General features: G+C 41.5%; 1 protein-coding gene across 9 annotated transcripts in view; it reads left to right on the top strand.

The window, feature by feature from the left end:
- LOC108710372 (voltage-dependent P/Q-type calcium channel subunit alpha-1A) overlaps positions 1-25,073 on the top strand; it is a 172,918-nt gene that overhangs the window by 128,892 nt on the left and 18,953 nt on the right. For 7 of the 9 annotated variants that reach the window (XM_041587298.1, XM_041587300.1, XM_041587296.1 and 4 more), the window contains 5 exons: positions 6,624-6,689; positions 7,069-7,169; positions 8,186-8,336; positions 10,713-10,840; positions 17,386-17,482. In XM_041587298.1, the coding sequence (XP_041443232.1) occupies positions 6,624-6,689; positions 7,069-7,169; positions 8,186-8,336; positions 10,713-10,840; positions 17,386-17,482 (543 nt within the window). Of the gene's footprint in view, positions 1-6,623; positions 6,690-7,068; positions 7,170-8,185; positions 8,337-10,712; positions 10,841-17,385; positions 17,483-18,936; positions 19,034-25,073 lie in introns of all 9 variants that reach the window. The other 2 variants (XM_041587299.1, XM_041587295.1) reach the window with 1 other exon arrangement.

Here is a 25,073-nt window from a genome sequence, read left to right as displayed (position 1 = left end):
ATAGATTTTAGTCTCAGTGGGGTGATATTCATCCTATGTATTATCCTATATTGATGGTGATTTTTTAAGGCACTTTGCAGGGGTATTTTTGGATGACTGATGGGTCCTCCCTTATTTATGCTGGGTTCCAGAAGCAGTCAGTTTAATCTCTAGGCTTAATCATCTGAATTTAGAGGTAGAACAAGAGAATGGGACCATCTAAACAAAAGATCAGGTAAGACATACAATAAGGAAGCAATGTCAACTGGACTCAACATCATCTAAGAAGAAGAACCTGCACAAGATAATGCTGAAGAAATGCTGAGCATGACAACTAAATCAAATTGTTATGAGGTTAGGACTGGTTTTAGAGTCCGACAGAACTGGTTGGACTTTACTCAAGAGTTCTACCAGTTCTAGTTTGAGGTGAGAGTAAGGCCAACTACACAAAGCACTGGCTAACAAACTAGAGAACAGATCTAGCGGAGTTCACACTGAAGAATGTCCAATGGCAGAATAAAATCATATTGGTCAGAGGAGACAGGTAATCTAGAGCGCAGTTTGTAAATGGAGCAAGGTTTGTAAATGCAATAGGCACATTTAGTCTTAGATGTAGAAGTCATTAAAAATTATTTAGAAAATTTGGTGGAGAGTGTAGGAGGCATTAAAGGAAAGGCTAAAACTAAGTAAGCTTTATCAGAAAGGTATATATAAATACACCAGTAAATCCTCAAATAATGCTGCTATGAGTCCTCTGTCAAAAGAAACAGCACATTTCTTTCCTTCTATTGTGTACTCATGGGCTTCTGTATCAGACTTCCTGTTTTCAGCTTAAACCTCCAGGGCTAGGGCTTGAGCATGCTCAGTTTGTTCCTTTCTCTCTCTCTCCTCCCCTCCCTGCTGTAATCTGAGCCCAGAGCTATGAGTGAGCAGGGAGAAACTCAGGCAGGAAGGGATGTCACACCAAGCTAATATGGCAGCTGCTATCCTAAATAAACAGAGACAGTGTCTAGATCTGTTTATACAGGTATGGTAAAACATTCTACAGAATAAATATAGTGTTATAGCTTGCACTATTGTGGCTAATCTATTGGCAATAAACTGCTTCTGTAGCTTTCCTTCTCCAAAGATACAGCAATTCACAGAATCAGAATCCGCATGGCGTCAGTTGCAGGGTAAGCCAAATATATATGTTCAAGCATAAAACTTCGCCAATGGAGTATCTCACTAATTTAAGTAGATGGCCCAAGTGCTCCTGCCCCAGGCCCTCAGCTCAAGGGAGCGGACAATCCGTATGTAGATAAACAAATGTTAGAGCAAGGCACTCTAGTAGGTCACAAATAGATCAGACTGATAATAAGTAAAAGTTAAAAAATCTTATTTATATAAACATCTCACGCCTAACGCGTTTCGTGTCACTAGGACACTCAGTCATAGCAGGGTACACAGTTGGGAGGAGGACTCAGCAAAGGATTTTGGCATTAAGATGTTGCAAAGGAAAAGCATGACTTTAAAGCAGGATCTAAAAAGGCTTAGGCATAGGAGAAGGATCCTGCATAGCACAGAGCTGGTAGGAAGATCGCAAAGGCAGAGTGTCACGGGAGGAACCTAAAATAATAGGATCAAGAAGAGGCTTTCTGTTTCCTGGGGTCAAGTGGAGCATCCTGCAAGGAAACAGATGCCAAAGCAGCACCCTGTCAGGCACAGACTCAGGAAAAGGAAGAGACAGCTGTAAAATACATCTTAAAGGTCCCTAACTGCTCTGCAGGGAAACAATCATACTTTCAAACAGCGGTGGGAGCCCCCCACCAGAACTTGAGCAGCTTTGTTTGTTTCCCTGTAGAGCAGCCGGCGACCGTGTAGAGATTTGTACCCGCAGACCAAGTGCAGTCTGTATATTCTGATTATTAATCAGTCTTGCTGTATCAGTTTCTATGGCAGAAATTATTTGACTTGTGCTGTTTTGATAATTTATGACGATCCCTAAGCGTAACCCTTCCAACAGCAGCCCAGACCACACTGAGCATGTGCACAGTCTTAGTCTTGCAAAGATGTATAACAAAGTTAGAAGATGGTGACCCCCTGCGGCCAACTTTGAAAACATAAATCATTTGTTTGATTAGGCTTGTGGTGCAGTAAGTTCATGTTTATGTTTAGTATACAAAATACAGCATTTCTAGCTTTGTTCTATTTTACACTTTAGTTCCCCTTTAAGGAGCAGGAGCTTTAAATGTACTGTTGCAGAGTGGCAAGCATCATCACAAAGCATCTGGAACACGATTCAGAATGACATAAAGGAAAGCAAAGCATAATGTGTCTCATTTTTAATTAGAAACACAATTATCTTTTATAAATATGTCGTCCTGGAATCGTAGGAAATTCCCTCTCAAATCCCTCCCCTAACAAGTTTAACACCCACATTTGTCAGTTCTGAATATAAACCAGGACTGTAATATTCAGAAGTTGGCCAGCTGAAGTGTTGGAACCGTTAATTCAATTCAACTGTAGAATTGCGCTTCTTGGCCCCGGATATGTACTGGTGAGAAACCCCCCAAAAAACATAGCGAATACTAAATGAATGTATAACTTGGGTTGTGCTGCTTTTGAGATTGTTGTTGAATATTTATTGGACTTTTCTGGTCCGTTCCAGGGTTCTGAAATGCTACACAGGTTGGCTTTTAGCAGATATTTTAGGCATCGATGATATTCTTTGTTTCTTTTCGTATGACTAATAACATATTTCCTTTTCCACTAAATAAATTATTAGGTAAAATATAGGGTGAGAATATCCAATATTTTTGCTTCATTGAGGTACCTAGCGATGGGCGAATTTAACCCGTTACCCCTAAAAATTGGCCACCGGTGAAAATTTGGCGAAATGCATTAATGTCTACAGCCGACAAATGTTTTTTATCCAAATTTTTTTTGACGAGCGACTTTTTTTTTCCTCCCTCTATGGCCGTCATTTCGGCGGTGAAAAAATTCACTCATCCCTAGGGGCAGATTTACTAAAGGGCGTAGTGACTGACGTTAGCGAAGATTCACCAGCTTGACATCATGTCGTTACTTTGCCGATTTACTAAGGGGCACAGGCGTAACTTCGCTAGCGAAAGTAATTCACTCCCTTATACCTGGCAAAGTTGTGCTCTGGCGAAGGGATGTAACTGCGCAAATTCACTAAGACGCGGAGTTTACTAAACGTTACCTCTTGCGCCAGACTTGCCTTTGCCACCACAGATCAGTCGAAGCGCAATAGAGTAAAATAGAGTAGTCCCAAAAAACGCTGGCGACTTTCATTTTTCAGGGTGATGGGCTGCAAATGATCGTAAATTTTTTATGGGGTACCCAGCTTCCCCCCTACATTTCCTAACATATGGAACATAAACTATACACTGGGCTCATGTGTAGGGCAATATAACAACTCTATTTTATTCATTCATATTTGCTGCAACATATACGTCCATTCAACTTTAACTTCCCACGGTATGCAAATTAGCCAATGTTAGTTCAGCTTCGCTTGCCGCTAGCGATACTTCGCCAGCGTTCGGTGAATCTGCCCCTTAGCTACAACGAAAGTAAAGAGGAGGCTGTGAGCTCTGTAGCAGAAGGGAGGATCCACAGATTGGCTAGCAACATTGAATGAACTTCTTTGGGCAAATGGATATATAGAATAACTCTGAATAAAGAATTGAGTGCTCTGTCTGTCTGGGTGGATGGATCTAGCTGGTGTTGGTTGGATCACTCTGGATGATGGATATCTTGAGACTTGGTATGTGGGATGTCTCTAGATGATTCACTTAAAGGATTCTGTCATGATTTTTATGATGTAGTTTTTATTTCTAAATGACACTGTTTACACTGTAAATAATTCAGTCTACAATATAAAATTTCTTTCCTGAACCAACAAGTGTATTTTTTTTTAAAGATGTTTATTTCTGGTTTTTAAAACACACAACAAAAACAGACACATACAAGGTTGTGCACCGAGACATTAGTACCTGTACAAGTCAGTATGACAGCATATGCAGACCAAACATACTGAATCCTCTCCTCTATTGTGGTGAGTCTGGGAGTGAGATTCCGGGATTGGCATCGACCCAGGAAGTCCAAATTCTATCAAACTTTGTGGGTAAACCTCTAGCAATGTAGGTCAATTTAATAAGCGGTAGCGTTTTATTTATCAAATCCCGCCATTGTTTAATAGTGGGAGGATGTGGACTCATCCACCTCATCACCACCAGCTTTTTGGCATAAAAGAGTGTAGCCCGTAATAGATTCCTAGTCTTGTTCAGAGGCACCAATTCCTCCACCACCCCTAAAAGACACACCACCGGGGATTTTACTCCCGGGAGATCAAGAGTTTGGCTTAAATACTGGACAACCGCTGACCAAAAGCGAGAAACTACCTCACACTCCCACACCATGTGAAAGAAACCTGCATCGAGGGTTTGACATCTATGACATTTACCATCCACTGACCTACCCATTTGTTTCAATCTAAGAGGAGTAACATATAGCTGGTGTATAGCCTTAAACTGTATCATCTTGTCCCGAGTGGATATCAAAGACCCATATATACCCTCAGTAGCCTCCTCCCATTTCTCATGATCAAGTTCCGGGATATATTGAGACCATTTAGGATAGGACTTAGCAAATGGGTCTACATTTGGGTCTAGGAGTAGCCTATAGATATCAGAGAGCAGTTTCTTGGTTTGCGGATCCCATAGTCTAGATTCAAGTTTCGAACTTACCCAAGTGACAGTTAAGGAACCAAATTGAGCCTTAAAGGCATGTCGCAATTGCAGATAGCGATAAAGCTGAATAGTAGGATGAAGTAGCTTCCCACGTAGCTGTTCTAATGACATGAACAACTCTCCAATAATTAGGTCACTGACATGTCTAACGCCCAGTTTCGGCCAATATTGGAAATCAGGCAAACTGTTGAAATGAGGGAGATTAGCGTTCTTCCACAGAGGAAGTTTAGGAGAAATATGTGAAAGGGGCAGATCTGCAGGTTTATATCGTTTCCCCCATAAGCGTATGGGGAGTGCCATAACCTCTGGAAGGAGAGGGGAGTCTTTGAGGCGCCTGTATGGGGCATTACGAAGAGCTTCTAGTGACCCTAAAATGGATGCCTGAAGTAGAGTAGTGGAATTATCCAGGTCTGAATGAAACCAAGAGTGTATGTATGAGATTTGGCCAGCTAGATAATAGTTCTTAATGTTCGGGAGCGCCAAACCACCTTTGTCAGTCGGCGCTGTCAGTAATTTCAGCGACATACGTGGCACCTTATTGTCCCAGATAAATGATGTAATACTCGAATTTAGTTTCTTAAAGAATGCATCAGGGATCGAGATTGGGGAGTGTAACAGAGGGTACACCAACTTGGGCAAGAAAATCATCTTAAATAAGTTGGAGCGACCCCAAATAGTCAAGGGTAACTTGAGCCATTGGGTGGCAGCCCGGCTAAACTTTTGCACATTCGGTTCTAGGTTGTTCGCGATATATTGGGAATGGTCCTGCGTGATAACAATACCCAGGTATCTAAATTTGGACACCCAACTCAACCCACTTACTTGCCCAATGGGGGTGTCCCCACCCAGAGAAAAAAGCCAGCAAGTGTATTTAGTTGTAATATTGGTGTGTAGGTGCATCTCAGGTCATTTTGCCTGGTCATGTGATTTCAGAAAGAGCCTGCACTTTAGGATGGAACTGCTTTCTGGCAGGCTGTTGTTTCTCCTACTCAATGTAACTGAATGTGTCTCAGTGGGACCTGGATTTTACTATTGAGTGTTGTTCTTAGATCTACCAGGCAGCTGTTATCTTGTGTTAGGGAGCTGCTATCTGGTTACCCTCCCATTGTTCTGTTGTTAGGCTGCTGGGGGAAATGGAGGAGGGTGATATTAGGGATACACCGAATCCAGGATTCGGTTCGGGATTTGGCCAGGATTCTGCCTTTTTCAGCAGGATTCGGATTTGGCCGAATCCTTGTTCCTGGCCAAACCGAATCTGAATCCTAATTTACATATGCAAATTAGGGGCGGGGAGGGAAATTGCGTGACTTTTTGTCAGAAAACAAGGAAATAAAAAATGTTTTTCGGTTCGGTATTTGGCCGAAAAAAATTATTCGGTTCGGTATTCGGCCGAATCTTTCACGAAGGATTCGGGGTTCGGCCGAATCCAAAAAAGTGGATTCGGTGCATCCCTAGGTGATATCACTCCAACTTGCAGTACAGCAGTAAAGAGCGACTGAAGTTTATCAGAGCACAAGTCACATGACTGGGGGCAGCTGGGAAACTGACAATATGTCTAGCTCCATGTCAGATTTCAAAATTAAATATAAAAAAAATCTGTTTGCTCTTTTGATTTCAGTGCAGAATTCTGCTGGAGCAGCGCTATTAACTTATGTGTTTTGAGAAAAACATTTTTCCCATGACAGTATCCCTTTAATCTCTTTAGGAGTTGGCTAAAGTTGAACTTTCTGGGTGCTTGATGCCTGGTTGTTTTAGAAAGAACTCTTCAGGGAGGAATGAATGTTGAATTTGATAATGTTCTTTATTTGTCATATGATGACTGGCTCTGGATCAGAGTTGTTGGAGCTGCCAGATGGCCCGTTTCTTACCTCCTCCTCTCTCCCCTCACAGGCTCTACCCTACGTCTGCCTCCTGATCGCTATGCTGTTCTTTATTTATGCCATCATCGGCATGCAGGTCCGTGCTGGAACCCGTTTGTGTGTGTCCGTGTGTCCTTCTATTTTGTGCATGTTTGTTTACATGTACATGGCTATTGAATGAATACTATCTGTCTGTGTGTGTGTCTGCTCATGTGTGATTGCGTGTCCTCTTTCTATGTACTTCCATTGTATTTCAGATATACCTAGTCAAATGTTTCTCCATGTTTTTCTTTTTTACTAGTACTTCTGTATGTTTGTGTGACTATATTTTATCAATGTCATAGTAGTGCTATTAGTAACAGCCAACAATTATTTTATTTCTTTTTTTCTTGCCTCCCCGCTGATGATTCTCTTTCTCCATATCTTGGCATTGCCTCTTTATGCCCCCCTATACCACATTCATGCCTTTTTTGCAGGTGTTTGGTAACATTGCCTTGGATGAAGAAGATGACGACACAGCTATAACCGAGCACAATAATTTCCGCACCTTTTTCCAAGCTCTCATGCTTCTCTTCCGGTGAGTTTCTCCCTCTTTTCTGCTTATTCACCCCTCGTACAATAGCAGGGTCTTTACCATGACCAGTGTTTGACGAATGAAGGTATGTAATGACACAAAACTGGGCAATAGTATTGTATCTGTTCTGTTTTCAGTGGTTATTAACAGTGGCGTAACTAAGGGGCTTATTTACTAAACTCCGAATGGCAAAAACCTGAAAAATTTGTGTTTTTTAATTATAAAATCCACATTGTTGGGAAAAAAAAACATGAACCTTAAGGGATTTATTATACCCCGAGGATGGGAAAAGTTAGAAACTGAAAATCTGACATCACAGACCTGCCGAGGTTGCATATAAATCAATGGGAAAAGTCCTGAAGATATCTCCACTTGGTTTTGCGTAATAATCTGTACATTTCGTTGTTTTTGGGCAAAAATCTGAAAATATCTGTGTTTTCGTGGGGAAAATCTCGTAAGATTAATTTTTGTAATGATTTTTTCCCGCAAACAACATTTTTCGGGAAGGTGTATTGATGAATAAGGAGAAAAAAACCTGTGCGGATTTGGTCGGAGTCGTTTTCAGAAAATATTGAGACAAATACGGACTTTGATAAATGGCCCCCCCAGCAAATTAAATTTACAGCACCAAAACATTGCTAATTTGACCTATTTTCCCAAGATTTATTTAAATTGCTCATGAATCCTTGACTACTTGGTGGTCAGACTGGTGGGAAAATGACCAGCAGGTGGCGCTGTTGTAACAAAGTTCATTTATATTAACAGTACATGTATCCCTTAATATCTTGGAATTAAAACATAATAAGTAATGAATGTACATTGCAAACATTCTTAGAATAGCACTCTAATCAATTTTAAATTCACTTATTTAAGTGAGTGAGATTATACCATTCAAAAAACAAGCCTATCATACAATGAAGTGACAGTAAACCATAAACACAAACAGATTATACTTTCCTTCTTGGTTGGTAAGTAAGACTTCTGACATGATTCTGTTCTGTCTTTTTCTGCCCCTGTAGCAGTGCCACCGGCGAGGCTTGGCACGAGATCATGTTATCCTGTTTAAGTGGAAAGCCGTGCGACATTGGATCCGGAATAAAGGAAAAGGAGTGCGGCAGCGAATTCGCTTATTTTTACTTTGTGTCATTTATATTCCTCTGCTCCTTCCTGGTGAGTAAGAAAGAGAGATGACGCGTGGAAGCCTCAAAATAACTTGTTTGGGTGGAGTAATTATGAGGAGAGATGAAAAGACAATTAGATAAAGTGTGATGATGACCCCAGGACAATGCCTAATTACCTGTGATCTTATATGTATCCAGTGTTGGACTGGCCCACTGGGATACCAGGAAAACTCCCGGTGGGCCTAGGTGTCAGTGGGCCCTCCTGCTTCTAAATATTTGGCTTATTTCATGGTTATTCCCTATTTCTATGAGAATAAAGAGGCTAAATAGATGGAATAATAGGTTATAATATGTAAAGAAAAGAGAATAGGAGAACAGAGGTTGAGTAAGTAAAGGAAGAAAATAATACTTAGAGTGGGCCCCCCGTCTAAGGGTTTTTGGTGGGCCCCTGGTGTCCCAGTCCGACACTGTATGTATTGATGCTTACTTACCCCAGGGCCTGCCCTCTTTCTTTTCCTTCCTTTCCATACTCTACTATATCCCCTAAAAAAAATTGATAATTTGCTGGTTGCTCTTGCTGGTTATCTTGTGATGATATGAGACATTGCTTTCAAATGGACAATCAATAAATCTCTGATCTGAATGTTTAACATGGAACAAATAAATAAAAACTTTCTTTTAAAAAAACGTGATGATAATCAGATGCGGACTGTAGATTCTGGCATATGTCAGAGGAGCCCCAATAAAATGTCATAGGCATTAACTATTAATTGTTGCTCTGGGGGGCTGTTTTGGTCTCTGTGTAACTGAAATGGTTTGAATCTCAGTCCAGGCCTGATGATCATAATGTTCTAGGTTGAGCAGGTAAAAGGGTAAGTCCATTTGGGATAATACACACCCAATAATTATAGACTCAATAGAGGCTTGTCCCTTTATATTTTATTCCAGTTCCCACCCAAAATTTACTCAGACAGATTATTGCTTTTTGCTGTATATTAAAATAATCTATTTATCTGTCAGGCTCTGCTGGGATTCGAGCCAGGGACCTTTGGGTTTCTGGCTCAATGTCTTGCCAGGTGAGCAGACTGCAGGGTTGCTCACTATATATTACCTGGCCTTTGCAGCCCCAGCCCAGCAGCAGCCTGATTGGTTTTCAGTCAGCCAATTAGGGCTGACTCTGCCCTATTTAAGGCCAGCCCTCAAAACACTCCTTGCCTGAGCATTGGTTCCCAAACTAGCAGTGTACCATCGTCCCTAGCTAAGGGTTCCAGCTCTAGCCCAATTGCCTTGTCCTGTCTTGTCTGAACTCTTCCCTGTCTTGTCCTGCCTTGCTCTAAACCTTGTCTTGTTTATCCTGTCTTGTCTTTCCCTTCCGGTTCTGCTCCAGTCCTGTTTTAAACCTTATCTTGACTTGCCTGTTCCTACTCTGGTTCCAGTCCTTGATCTTTCCTTGCTTTAACCTTGCCTTGACCTTACCCTGTTTCCTTCCTATTCTGAATCTTGCTCTGCTCACTCCAAACCTGACCTTGCCCTTACCTTATTCTGCCTTGACTTGACCTTGCCTTTCTGGTAGTTGCTTCCTGTCCTGACTTGTACCCTGTCTATATCTTTCCTCATCTCGCTCTGCATCTTGCTCTGCCTTTTCCTCCCTCTCCTGCTATCCAGTCCCCTCTCCGGCTATCCCGTCCTGCTTTCTGCTACAGTCTCCTTCTGCTCTCAATCCCCAGTCAGATCTGATCTACGCCCATACCGTCCAGTCCAATCCTTTCAGTCTGCTCCTGATCTACGCCCGCACCATCCTGTCACATCCAGTCTGTTCCTATTCCACTCCTACTCCATAATGTTCCTATCAAGTCTGTTCCTATTCCACTCCTACTCCATCCTGTTCCTATCAAGTCTGTTCCTATTCCACTCCTACTCCATCCTGTTCCTATCCAGTCTGTTCCTGTCCTGACTCATCGCCCTCTTCATCCTGTCTAGTCCAGTCCTGATCTTCGTCCAGTTCTGCTCTGCACCTGTTCCAGTCTGACTCATCACCCTCGTCACCCTGTTCCTGCCCTTTTCCTGTCTGTGTCCCGTGGGTTCAGCCAGCTCTTGCCTAAAGGACTCGCTTTCCTCCTGCTGCCTCCACAGCTCCCCCTACCTAATCCTTGACACTAACAAAGGAAAGATGAGTTCTTCTCCCAGTATCCTGCAACAAAATAGAAAGCACTCCAGTCAGATTATTTTTGTTGGAGGGGACAAAAGCAAGGTCAGCAGGAGGGTCTTGACATTGTAGTAGACTTATGCTGATTAGTTACTGCAGTAGGACCATTTTCTTTAGGAGGACCTTTGATGAGACAAATTGGCATCTACATGCCAACACGTGCGTGTAATTTGGTAGCTATGAGCATCAAGTTTCCATTTCTGTTTCATACTTCTGCAGATGTTGAACCTCTTTGTTGCTGTCATCATGGACAACTTTGAATATCTGACCCGTGATTCATCCATCTTGGGCCCTCATCACCTCGATGAGTACGTGCGAGTATGGGCGGAGTATGATCCTGCAGCTCGGTGAGTTTTTAACAACGCAGAAGGAGGTACAATGTGTATAGGTAGAATGAGTTAGAACAACTAGCCTGTGAGGAACAGGAAAATCAATAGTACAATTGGACAGGAACATGACATGGGATTACTAGCCAATAAATGGAATTGGTTGATGAGCAAAGAATCTAACAATGAGTAGAACCATGCACAAAATCAACTCAATCAAATGCAAGAAGATTATTAGCCTATTACCCAATGAGACAGGCAGAAGGAAAGTAGCTAACCATAAAGGAAAGGGCAGCTGATCAAAGAGATCAAACAACCAAGAAGATCATGATCTGGAGATACATATTGAAAGCCACAAACTTGAATGTGCTCAGTTTGATGAAGAATTACACAGGAGTTTAGTAAACCCAGATAGCAGAGTAAAGGTGGCCATACATTGGCAGATAAAGCTGCCGATATCGTTCCTTTAGACAATTCTGCGATTTATCTGTCTGTGTATGGGGGCTTCTGACGGGTCTTCCCGATCTATATCTGCCCATGATATCTATTGGGAAGGTTTCATTTTTCCACCGACCGACCAGTAGGAGCCCATTGTTCCTCGTTGTAATCCGATCGTTTGGCCCTAGGGCCGAATATTCGGATTACCCCGATATAGCCCTGCTGTTGGTGGGCATATCGGTGAAAGATCTGCTCATTTGGCGATGTCGCCCGATGAGCAGATCTCTTTATGTATGGCCCTCTTAACTAGATTAAGCAAACAGGCTGACGGAAAAATGGCCATTGAAAAGGTTATGCAGGTAACGGAATGGGAGTTTGATTTATGTACTGCAACAATGTAGACGCTGCCAACCCCTTCCTCTAATAGTACTGTTTCACCCAGTCATTAAACCTATTCATTCAAGACATACATTTATTATATATATATATATATATATATATATATATATATATATATATATATATATATATATCTATATATATCTATATATATATATATATATATATATATATATATATATATATATACACATACACACACACATACACACAGGCATCCATGTACACTATAAAGCACCACACAACTATTTATGTGTATATCATGTTGTTGAGATATCAGTGTTAATTTGTATTAGCACAATTATAAGTCAAATAAAAGGGCTTCCCAGTACAACATTCAGCAGGGTATCACATTCCTATAACAAAAACCTGATTTGCTTCATATTAGAGGGAGAAATCAATAGTTGCATCTCTGCTCCAGTGGAAAATAAACCTCGAGCCTTATGAACATGAGATCTATGAGGTAACATAAACACAGACATACTATTGGACTATTGTTCAGATTTTCTATTACAGATATGGGATCTGTTATCCGGAAACCCATTATCCAGAAAGTTCCAAATTTCAGAAAGGCCGTCTCCAATATACTCCCTTTTATCCAAATAATCCAAATGATTTACAATGATTTCCTTTTTTTCTGTAATAATAAAACGGTACAGGTATGGTATCCGGTATACGTAAACCCAGTATCCAGAAAGCTCCAAATTACAGAAAGGCCATCTCCCATAAACTTTATTTTTTCCAAATAATGCAGATTTTTAATAATGATTTCCTTTTTCTGTGTAATAATAAAACAGTCGCTTGTACTCGATCCCAACTAACTTATAATTAATCCTTATTGGAAGCAAAACCAGCCTATTGGGTTTATTTAATGTTTTTATGCTTTTCTAGAAGCCTGAAGGTATGAATATCCAAGTTATGTAAAGATCCTTTATCTGGAAAATCCCAGGTTCCGAGCATTCTGGATAAGAGGTCCCATACCTGTACCTTGTACTTGATCCAAACTAATATATAAACTAAATATATCCAAAGATATAATTAATGCTTATTTGAGGTAAACCCAGCCTATTGGATTTATTTAATGTTTAAATGATTTTCTAGTAGACTTAAGGTATGGAGATTCAAATTAAGGAAAGATCTCTTATCCGGAAAACCCTAGGTCCTAAGCATTTTGTATAACAGCTCCCATACCTGTACAATTCTGAAGACAGTGGGTCAAAAGTAGTAAAATAAAGCCTTATCTTTCATGCTTACATACATATTTCAAGAAAATAATTCACAATTTTCAAAATGACTTTCTTTTTATCTGTAGTAAAAAAACCAATGCCTTGTACTTGATCCCAACTAAGATAAAATTAATCCTTATTGGAGGAAAAACTGTCTTTTTGGGTTTGGATTTTGGGTGTAAATTATTTTTTACTAGACATATTAAATATAATTTATAAAAATAATATTCATAGTTTATATATATATATATATATATATATATATATATAGATATATAGATATATAGATATATAGATATATAGATATATATATAGATATATATATATAGATATATATATATAAATATATATATATATATAAACCCCAGGTCCCAGGGCATTTTTATTTAAATATAAATTATAAAATAATATATATAGTTTATAGTTAAGTTAGTTTAAGTTTATATATAAACCCCAGGTCCCAGGGCATTATGTGTAACAGGTTTTATACCTGTATAGTTTTGTAGTGCTTATTTGCTGTATGGAAGCTGAAAGATTGGTTGGGCTCCAAAGTGCTCTTCCTGCAGGTCCCAGTATCCCCAGAGACTAAAGAGAAATGTATTTTTTATCCCTATAACCTGTCAATTTAAAGGAGAACTAAACCCTAAAAATTAAATTGTGGCTAAAAATGCCATATTTTATATAGTGAACTTATTGCACAAGGCTAAAGTTTGAGCTTGTCAATAGCAGCAATGATCCAGGACTTCAAACTTGTCACAGGGGGTCACCATCTTGGAAAGTGTCTGTGACACTCACATGCTCAGTGGGCTCTGATTGGCTGTTGAGAAGCTAAGCTTAGGGCTCGTCACTAATTATCCAGCAGAAAATGAGCTTCCCTGGCTGTAATATAAGCTGATGCTACAGGTTTGCTGATTATTAAATTCTGATGCTAATTGCACTGGTTTCTGTGCTGCCATGTAGTAATTATGTGTATTAATTACTAATCAGCCTTATATTGTGACATTTCTATTCTATGTGTACTGTATATTGTGAGTGGGTCCCTAAGCTCAGTAAGTGACAGCAGCACAGAGCATGTGCAGTGAATCAGCAGAAAAGAAGATGGGGAGCTACTGGGGCATCTTTGGAGACACAGATCTTTACTGCTAAATGACTGTGGTTGCCTTGGGCTGGTACAGAAGCACAAAACTTAATGTACAACATTTCTACCTACTTCTTTAGTTAGGCTTTAGTTTTCCTTTAAACATGGAATAGATTGTTGGCCAGAAAATGAACACTTGAAGAATTATTGCAAATGGAATATCATGGTTTATCTTATTCAACATACTATAAGTTAGATTAAAGGTGAACTGCACTTTAAAAACACATTATTTTGATGAGTATTTCCCCCAACAAGTCCTAACATTTCATCACGTTCATGCAGTGTTGTATTCCTGTCCGTTCCACTCTGTTCATCTGTCTGTCAGTTAGCATGTGCTTCGTCCTGTATGTCTTTAGCGGTCTTGGCATGGCACTTAGTGATTGTTTACATTAACAAAAACACTGGAGGTGGAATAATTCTGGCCAAAGTGGTTTCTATGCAGAGATGGAGCAGTGTTTATTGGCACAGTCACATGCTGCACCGACATGGAGACTTTTTTTATTCACCCTGGCACGTTGGATATTCCAACATTCCTGCAGGTCCAACAAATACTTCTCCATGTATACTGTATATTAATAAGTTCTGCCTGAACTAAGTCCAATCCTGTAAGAAAACAGAACCATTACAGTCCCAAGAACAATATTTCAATGATGAAAGAATAGGTAGTTCCAAACAACTTTCCAACATACATAAAATTTCAGCGGTTTCATAGTTATTTGTAAATGTAAATCGAAACAGTATCTGTTTGTCCGTATCTGCACTGTGGCCATACATGGGACGATATAAGCTGCCAAAAGACTAAGTTGGCAGCTTATTGGGCAGTGGAGCCCTCCAATGGGCTTCTACGATCGATATCTGTCCGAAAATCAGCCAGATGTCAATTGACCAAGTTTAAAAATCTGTATTCTTGGCATTGTAATCCGATTGTTGGGCCCTAGGGACTGCGGTTGGATCATCCCGATAACGCCAAACTCAAGGTGAGCGTATCAGAGAGAGATCCGCTTGTTTCGTGACCTCCGCAAACAAGCTGATCTCTGTATGAATGGCCACCTTTAGTCTTGAAACAATGCCGTAGAAGCCAGCTCTCCTCCAGCCAAGACTCCAAGGGGCAAATTCACTAAGGCGCGAAGCGCCGAACGCTAGCGTTAATTCGCTAGCGTTTGCATTTTCGCTACTGCGCAAATTCACTAACGAACGCTGGCGTAGTTTCGCTAGTGTTACTTCGCAACCTTACGCCAGGCGAATCTTCGCTAGCGACGAAACTACGCAAATTCATTAACTTGCGCAGTGTACTGAACGCTACCTTTTACGCTAGACTTCCTTCGCCACCTCAGACCTGGCGAAGCGCAATAGAGTAGATAGGGATGTTTAAAAAAAATCCATTTTTTTTCTAAGTCCCAAAAAACGCTGGCGTGTTTTCTACATTATGGGTGATAGGCTGAAAAAGATCGAAAATTTTTTGGGGCTCCCCTCCTTCCCCCCTACATTTCCTGACTCATGGCAACTTACCTAGACATTGGGCACATGTGTAGGGCAAAATAAAAATTTTATTTGCTGATTTGAAGGTTTTCTAGGCATTTGTAGTGCAGATACGTGTTCCTCCATTGAAATTTGAATTTCGCGCCGTATGCAAATTAGCATTCGCTAGCGCAACTTCGCTTTATATAGCGAATCAACGCTAGCGCAACTTCGCAACCTTACGCTACCCCTGTGCGCAACTTTGGATTTTAGTGAATTTGCGGAGCACTGGCGAAACTTTGCCCCCATATCTCCATGTCTGTTAGTCAGCTGGGCTCTTCTGCATTGTTTCAGGATTTAGAAGAAGCAGAGTAGAGAATAGACAAGAACCACTTGTAATAGTGATTACACTTTCAAATAACTACTCAAGTTGCTTCATTAAAGTGATACGCACATGTCCCTGTAACAGATAGTAGTTGTTTTTGTTATGGCCGCATATACAAACTAAGACACCCCCAGTACTACTTCAACCAGTGATGAGAAGAGAGAGGCCTTTCTGTAGGTCACACTTCGCTGGGGGCTCTGCGATCCTTTCATAGGCCGGAGAATAACTGTAAACAGTTCTCCAGCCTGTTGAAGGATTGCGCTGCCCCCAGCCCAGCGCGAGTGACAGAACCAGTGAGGCTGAGAGTGTTGGGATAGGCAAGAAGCTCCGAGCTCAAGGGCAGTTTGGGTTAAGATCACCTTAAAGGCTGTTTTCGCTTAAACCGAGTCTGATGACCATCCTCTTCCTCCCATTTCCACCTGTTCTTTTCTCTGTAGCATCTCTGACCCTAATTTAACTTTCTCTTGTCTTTCTTTACTTTGACCTGCCATTGTCATTAAACCTTGAGCTCTGCCCATAGACATGGCTGTGCCAAAGTACAGTCAGGGGATAGTCTCGAAAATGTAGTGACAAGACACCAAACAGGAACTGATCATCTAGAATTCTACAGGGCATAGTAGTTATAAACAGAAAAAACTCTAAAATATATAATTTCCCAAAACACAGTATAGCCACTCAAGGAAAAGGAGTCAAGTGTGCCACCCAAACCTCTGGCTGCTAGCCATGGATCCAAATAGGGTGAGAGAAGTGACCATTGAACCAACCTCCTCCTGAGCCTATATGGCTAATTCCAAACTATCAAGCAAAAGTTCAGCATCAGCAACAATTGTTGATGTATTTTGAGTGGTAGAAAGAGAACGAACCATGTGCTCCCTGCCCTAAAATAGACTAGGAAACAATCTCTACCCCTGGACCAATGGGAACATATCCCACCCCCTGGGCATAGATACACTCCCTCATACTAGGATAGACTAGGATAAGATATGGAAAGTGCATACCACTTCTTCAAGCAAAAAGAGAAATAAATAATGTATGCATTATGGCATAAAGTGATGACTTTACTTCATATGGACATAGATCCCTTGTACCCATCTATCTCCATACATGTGCTTCTCTGTATATATCCATGGGCCTTTTGTGTTTGTCTTTCTATTATTCCTGTTATAGCTCTCAGTATAAAACATGCCACTGCCCATGTGTGTTAAGCCATCCCTCTGGCAGATTTCCACTTTCCAATATTTTCCTTTTATATGTGGCTGTTTAGTTCCCAATCCAAATCTGTCTTATGTTAACACTGATCACAAGACATTAAGGATAATATTCAACCAAATGAACACTCTGGACTTAATCAAGGTAATTCTGATATTAACGGATCGCAGGTACACATAACATTGGGGTTACTATGAACATACACAATGTTTAGACACACTTATTTGACCTAGAAGTGCGTATGAATAGAGGGAGGATGACCATGGAATGCCTCACACTCTTTCAACTAACCACCCCTCTGTTCTTATTTCAGCGGGCGTATTCATTATAAGGACATGTACAGTTTGTTACGGTTTATCTCCCCGCCGCTGGGGTTGGGGAAGAAATGCCCCCACAGGGTGGCCTGCAAGGTTTGGAAAACCGTTACAAAAAAAACCCAAATAAAATTCCAGCACCCTCCCTTCCCTCATCCGATCCCCTTCTTTATCTCACCCTTGGATAATACCCTTCTCTCCCATCCTTCAAAATGAGCCCCTATCCCTTGCAAGAATCTCAGCGGAATGTGCGTTGCTTTCACCTTTCTACTTTAATATATATATGCCATATATATATATATATCTATGCAAAGCTGTATTCAGCTGTGTACACGTTGTGCATCCCCTCTCTTTGGCTACTTGGGGGTTGAAAGATCACCCCGTGGCAGCTAAAGAGTCAGTAATTCCTAGATGAAGCATGGGCTTGCTGCATTATGGGTGGTTGGGTACTGGTTTTGTAGATTTGGGAGCCTGCATTAGAAGATTTAAAAAAAAGGATTGCTTGATTGAGGGGGAGGTTGCGGAGGGGTCTCAGGGGGTTTCATTAACCATTCTGGATCTCCCTCCCCATTCCATAAACCTTGCCCGTCCCACACACTCCTTAACCACCACCACCGAAAACATCTGCCTTCCTGCTCTCCTCTAAACATCCCCCGATCCACACTGGTGGGTCAATGTAAAGTCTTTTCAAACTCCTATTCTGGAGAGAGGCCGTAAAAAGGAGATCGCTATCACCCTTGCAGATATATTTTGAGAAGAAAATCCATTGTTTGCTTTAATGTTGGTCATAGAAAAATGGTTTCTTGTTCATGACTTTCCTGCATGCCCTAGAATGCACAAGGGCTACTTAGACATGTTTTGCCACTGCAGAATTGGGGGGTGGGGGTTTTCAAGGCTGATTACATAAGAATCTATCCATCCCTGGTTTAGCATGGAAATGCCATGAATGGTCAGTTGAGTACCAGCTACTTGCCTCCTGTGGGGGAGTGAGGGGGTGTTCCGCACATTGTCTGTGCCACCTCCTCAGACCGTGACATAACCTGATCTAATCTCTTTTCACCCTCTTTCTCTCCAAGTTACCTGTGAATCCTGCTCCTGCCTCCTTCGTGTGTCCTGGCTAATACCTCTCTTCTTGCTCATTTTTTTTTCTTCCTCTCACTTTCTATTTGGCTTTCTCCCCTGTTGTTTCCCTCTTATCTCCTCTTTGTAATGTTTGTGACTCTCCACATTCTTTAATTCCTTTGCTGTGACTTATATTTTGAACTTTCATTGGTCTACACCACTTTCCAACATTTCCCCTGTTCCTTCTTCTCCTTCACATTGCCCATGATCCTCCCAACACCAAAACATATATTTATCATCAACCCTACTTTCACCTTACCAACTTTTTTATTTCTAATTCCATGGGTTCTTATATCGTGCCATCAACTTTCCTTTGTCATATTCCTTTTTTCACGCTGCTCTTTTCCTGTTCTTCCCTGATTCTTTCCACCCCATCTTCCCTTTCCCCTTGCCTTGCCTCTTTGGCTCCTCTCTCTCTCTGTTCCCAGGGGTCGCATGAAATACACAGACTTGTATGAGATGCTCAGACTTATCTCGCCTCCCTTGGGTCTGGGGAAGAAATGCCCTGCTCGAGTTGCTTATAAGGTAGATCCCCCTCCCATACCCATCCCTGTGCAACCCATCCTTTCCCCCTGGTTCGTCATCACCCTTTTATCCCATAGGGGGATTGGTAACTTAACCCTTCTGCTGCTCAGTTGGTCAACACTAGGTTGTTCCTCTTTAGAGGCAGGAGGGTTAAAAATACCCATGAAGTTCCTCAACACCAGGATCTTCCTTGTAGCTGGAATCTTCTGATTTATCTTGTCTTTTAATGTAATTCTTGGGGTATTTTGATGTGGAGATGTGATGTCAATGTGTATGTGTTTGTCTCTGGAGACGTGTTCTGTATAACATATGAAATGTAAATTGGTTCTTCGTCTGGCCCTTGCGGTTGTTGCTTTGCTTCTTTGTAGTAAGTATAATGAGTGCCCCATGGTATGTTGTACAAATGTCTTGGAGAGAGATGGAAATACTACAGCTGCCAGTCACAGCAATAAAACCCTACATTGGGTATAAGCTTGGAGTGCTCATACATCAGTTGCCTTTACCCTCAAATTTTCCATAGTAGAATACCATGTTGGCAGGGTTTTATGGTGTCTCTTTTTACAGACTATGTACAAACCTAAGAGGCTGTTGCTGAAGAAGTGTGTTCAGTACAGGGGAATACTTGTGTTACCATAGATTTATGGCAGATTTCTGTAAATGATATGGACCTAGGAAGTTTTCCCTGTTATGGAGAGTTCCAGAGGCCCACTGCCAATATGACTTCTGGCTCCTTGTTAGGGATTAACACACAACAGGAGAGCTGCTGGAGGCAGTATGGCAAGTCTGTAGCTTATCATTGTAGTTGCTTCAAACAAGGACCAGACGTCAAGTTTACTGGAAAAGGCACAGCACAATGGGACTCACTCGAGGAAGCCTGTCATTATGGACACCTCCATGCTATGCAAGTACATGTCAGTGGAATGTGTACCCACAGGTGTGTTCTTTTGGCAGATCAGATACAACTTTGGAGAAAGTTTCCTGTTTAAGGTTCTGTTGTAAGGTCAGTTTTAAAGGGATACTGTCATGGGAAAAAACATCAGTTAATAGTGCTGCTCCAGTAGAATTCTGCCCTGAAATCCATTTATCAAAAGAGCAAACAGATTTTTTTTATATTTAATTTTGAAATCTGACATGGGGCTAGACATATTGTCAGTTTCCCAGGTGCCCCCAGTCACGTGACTTGTGCTCTGATAAACTTCAATCACTCTTTACTGCTGTACTGCAAGTTGTAGTGATATCACCCCTCCCTTCCCCCCCCCGGCAGCCTAACAACAGAACAATGTGAAGGTAACCAGATAGCAGCTCCCTAACACAAGATAACAGCTGCCTGGTAGATCTAAGAACAGCACTCAATAGTAAAATCCAGGTCCCACTGAGACACATTCAGTTACATTGAGTAGGAGAAACAACAGCCTGCCAGAAAGCAGTTCCATCCTAAAGTGCTGGCTCTTTCTAAAGGCAAAATGACCTGAGATGCACCTACACACCACTATTACAACTAAAAAAAATACACTTGCCGGTTCAGGAATTAAGTTTTATATTGTAGAGTGAATTATTTGCAGTGTAAAACGTGTAATTTAAAAATAAAAATGACATTATAAAAATCATGACAGAGTCCCTTTAAGCCCTGATATATAATGCCAATAGAGAGGCTAAAGGAAGTGGGTGTTGCCTGAAGAGGAAAAGTGATAGGCCATGATGGTATTTTTAGTAGTACCATTTTGACCTTGTGTAAGACAAAACTCAGTAAAGGAAAACCTTTAGTAATAGTCAGGCAATTTATTCACACATAATACAACATAACAGTTTTGTCTGGGTAAGCTGTTGGAGTAACACACAGAATGTCACCCAAGGACTCACCAAAGACCCACCTCTTGGTCCAGGCGTTATATAGCTTTCAGAAGGCATTTACAGTAATTGTGACAAGGGGTACAGGGAAATACCATACATGGTCTGGTGAGGAGACTTACTGACATATATATTTATACATTCCTGTAAGATGTGCAGTTTTGCAACATAAGAGTTTTCTGGTTCCAACTGTCCACAGCCTCGTAAACATCTGTTGGCTAAACATAGACATTGTGGTACAGCCAGTAATTGAGCAACACTTCTGCAAAAGAGCATAAGAGACAGGCTGACACTATGCTGACACTCTGGAATCGAAGTAACAGAGTGGAGATCATTTATTGGTATGGCCTAGTATAAGCTATATGAGTGACCATTGTCCACAGTTGACCATAAGCCCTTATAGTCCATCCTGCCTTGGGCCCTATAGCGTTATGGCGTCATAGAGGGCGGGGGTGACAAATATCAACCCTCTGACACTAGCCATTCGTCCGTCTTAGGAAATAGACCGTTCCAGATAAAAAAAAATATAAACAGCCAGAGAGAAGATGGTGTCAGCCCTAGCACTTTAATTTACATATGGGTCTGTGGTATCTTTGCTTCACTTTCTGCCTCCATCTCTGATGACTTACAATGAAGGACTGAATCTAAAGAGAAGCTTATATTTATTCCCCTTTGCTTGATTGGAAATATTGCAGATGATCTGAGCAGTGAACAATTACAGGCTTATTTTTTCAGGACTGTGGGGTAATTGTTGGATGTATGAGAAGAGAAGCAGCCCAACTGAAGTAAAAGTGACTGGCTGCTTGCCCAATTTAGTTTTGAAGCAGTGCAGTACCCCTTTTTAGCATGTGGAGCTCTAGGCTAATGGCTAAAAACAGATGTTCATGCTCTCTGATGCATGTTTTTTTGGCTTTGGCTGCCTTTTGATAGCAATACTGTATTACTGGCCTTCTGTCGCCCTGGTGTGAGGTGATGAGCCTTGCCGAACGGCACATATGCCCATAAGCTGAATTTAGAGAGGACTGGAAGAGGATTTATCAGAGGAGCAGCTCACCAAAGTCTATTGTAGACTCAAGATAAAAATGAGAGCCTATAACAAGTATTTCTCTCTCTCTCTCTCAGTATTTGTGGTGGGTCTTTTCAGTAGTCAACTGTGTATAGCAGAGTGGACATTGAGTCAAACGTTTCTCAGATGCCTTTAGCAGCACATTAGACTTCCATTGTTTGTCAACGGAGGTTGAGCTCTGCCATTTGGACTGTTTGTTGGGTTCTAGTCATTCATCAGGCCTCAAGCGTTACTCTTCGACCTCTAGGCAAAAATAATAATACTTTGTGAGTCTAGTTACGAGGAAGGGCTTTGCACTTATACAGAAGGAGCAGACTTTATTTGTTTGGGATCAAAATGTCCATGGAAATGTGTTCTGTGATGAGTTTTGTGCCATGGTACACAGTGTGGTGTCAATACAAAGTTTGCTCTATCTGTATTTTCAAGGCAAGGTGTGTGTAGTTTGTGGGTAGCATTTCAGTAGATAACCATAGTCTTAATAGAAGCAGTCATCTCCTGGCCTCTAGTCAAGTGGTATATTGTGGGCCTCCTTGGAGAACGCCCTACAGCTTTCAATGTAACAACGAGCCTCCTGGTAGAACGCCCTACAGCTTTCCCTAGTTCCCCTTTATTCTTACTAGTTCCCACCATTTGTTGGTGGAGATCTGTAAAGGGGAATTGTTGCAGATAACCGGCACCAGGGCTGTGTCACGATGTAGGGGAAGAATAGAATTGTTGTTTAAACTTTCCCCTAATTTGCATAGCTGAGTCTGTCGCTCTTTCTACTTGGCATCCCTCTTCTCTCTCACTCTGCCTGTGTGTATCTCTCCTTCTCTCTCCACACTCACCATGGTAAGTGCACAGTGCATTCAAATGATGCTGAAGGCCTGTTTACCTCCTCTCCCCCCCCCTTACCCCCCACTTTCTTGCTTGACTAGTACCATATCCAACTGCAAAAGTGAGTAAATTATCAGTTGATCAGATAAATGGGCTCATATAATAGAAAAATGTGCCAAGTGAGCACTAGGTTTAGTAAACCCTAGCAGCCAACCAGATGTTTACATTCCAGCAGCTGACCAGTAAATGCTAACTGCCGATTGGTCACTGTCAGTTACTACCAGACCTGATGCAAACTTTGCACTTTTTATGATACTGCCTCCTAAATATCTTTAAATATGTTAGCGAGAGATGTCTTACTCTGTAATTGTTCTCTGCCTACTGATGCCCCTTCTCAGGGACCATCCTGTTAAATACCCAGTATCTATCACTACTTTATTAAAGGACACTATGGCCTGTATGTGTCCTAGACCATCACATGGTTTGCATGCAATACAAGGGGCATCCTTCTATAACCGTTCTGTATCTATCTTAGCCCCCCCACCCTATAACTGCCCTCTGCCAATCACTGATCTATTAATGCCTCATGCCATAATATGCTTCTAAGGAATAAGGCTTATGGAACATAACTAATTTGGGCATGTATGGATTTCAAATTAATCTTACATATGTATAAGCCTCCCCTTCAAAAGGATATGTTGGCTTAAATAATACTATATTTACTGGACTTCCCACCCATTAACTGACCTGCACCCATCACTACTCTGTTACTATCCCACTCATCATCTAACAGTTATTTACCTATCACTGTTTTAACTGGTGGGCCTCTCATCCTATAACTGCCCTAAGTTTACCCCTACTGCCCTATTACTGGCCCCTCACCTATACCTGTCCTATATCTATCCCTGTTCTGTTACAGGCTTCTCCCCCTGTTTCAGTCCTCTATCTATCCCTGCTCTATTAGCAATTCTCTCCCCTACAATTGTCCTGTACATATCCCTGATTTTTTACAGCCCTGTAGCTAAACCTGCACTGTTACAAGCCTAGGGTTGCCACCTTTTCTGGAAAAAAATACCAACCTTCCTATATTCTTGCCTTTTTTTCCTGATTATAACATTTGCAGCAAGCATCATTTTTACCGGCCAGGCCAGTAAAATACCGGCCAGCAGGCCCGGACTGGCAATCTGTGAGTTCTGGCAAATGCCAGAGGGGCTGCTATAAGTTCCCAAAGAAAGTCAGTATTTAGTGGGCTGGTGGGGGCTGTTTGGGCCTCTTTGTGGGCTGATTGGGCCTCTGTGTACCTGAAATGCCAGGGCCTATTTTAATTCTCAGTCCAGACCTGCCGGCCAGGCCAGTAAAATACCAGCCAGGTGGCAACCCTATACAAGCCCCCCTCTCTCTCTATTTGGAAACCAGATCTAAGAGAATAACATCACCAGTGATGTTGCCTATAACAACCAATCAGATATTTGCTTTTTTTTAACTTGTAGGTGTTCAAATCTAATTGCTTATTGGTTGCTATGGGCAATACCACCGATGATTTTTGTCTCCAATGTTAATAAATATTCCATTTAGTGTTACTTTTCTGTTAGACTGTTGCAGGCCCCCTCTCCTTATCGTGGCCCTTTAACTATCCCTACTCTGTAGTATCCTCCAGTAATAAATGCCTTATCTTTCCCCGTGTGATAATAGGCTGCTCCACCTTCAACTGCCCTGTACCTCCCCCTACATCTGCCCTGTTACAACCACTGCTTAATAATAAACCCAGCCTATAGCTTATATACCACGGAACTATCCTCTCTATCTCTGACTACTCTTTAACTGGACCTTCCCACCAATAATCGTTGTGTATCTACTATGGCTGTTTTACTGGACCGTCCCCCTAATAACTGTCCTGTATTAGTAAAGTCCTATGATTCCTGTCTTACCTGTCTTCTGATGTGCTAGAAAATGGGCATCTGGTAATGTAATGTGGCAAAAGTTCTACTTGGTGATGCGGGGCTTCTTGTCCCTCTTTGTCGCACACCAAGTTCCACCGCAGTTTTGTGAATGTATCTTTTTCTCTCTTTTTACTCCCTCTCTTCTCACCATTCCTCCCTCCGTCTCACCTTCTCTCTATCTCTCTCTCTCGCCTTTCTTTACTGCCTCCCCAGCCCCCTTCTCTCCCCTGTGCTCCCTCCCTCTGTAGGAGTTCTAGTGTTAAGGGTTTGCATGGGGGTCCCTGCACGTTGCACATATCGATCCTGCACGTTGCATGTACAGAATTATGGCCTGTGTTTCTCGCCTGACGATCTTGGCTTCAGCTCGTAC

This window comes from Xenopus laevis, chromosome 3L (assembly GCF_017654675.1).
Source record: "Xenopus laevis strain J_2021 chromosome 3L, Xenopus_laevis_v10.1, whole genome shotgun sequence".
In the NCBI taxonomy this organism is placed as follows: Eukaryota; Metazoa; Chordata; class Amphibia; order Anura; family Pipidae; genus Xenopus; species Xenopus laevis.
Note: the sequence above shows the minus strand (reverse complement) of the source record. Positions and strands in the feature narration are given on the sequence as shown.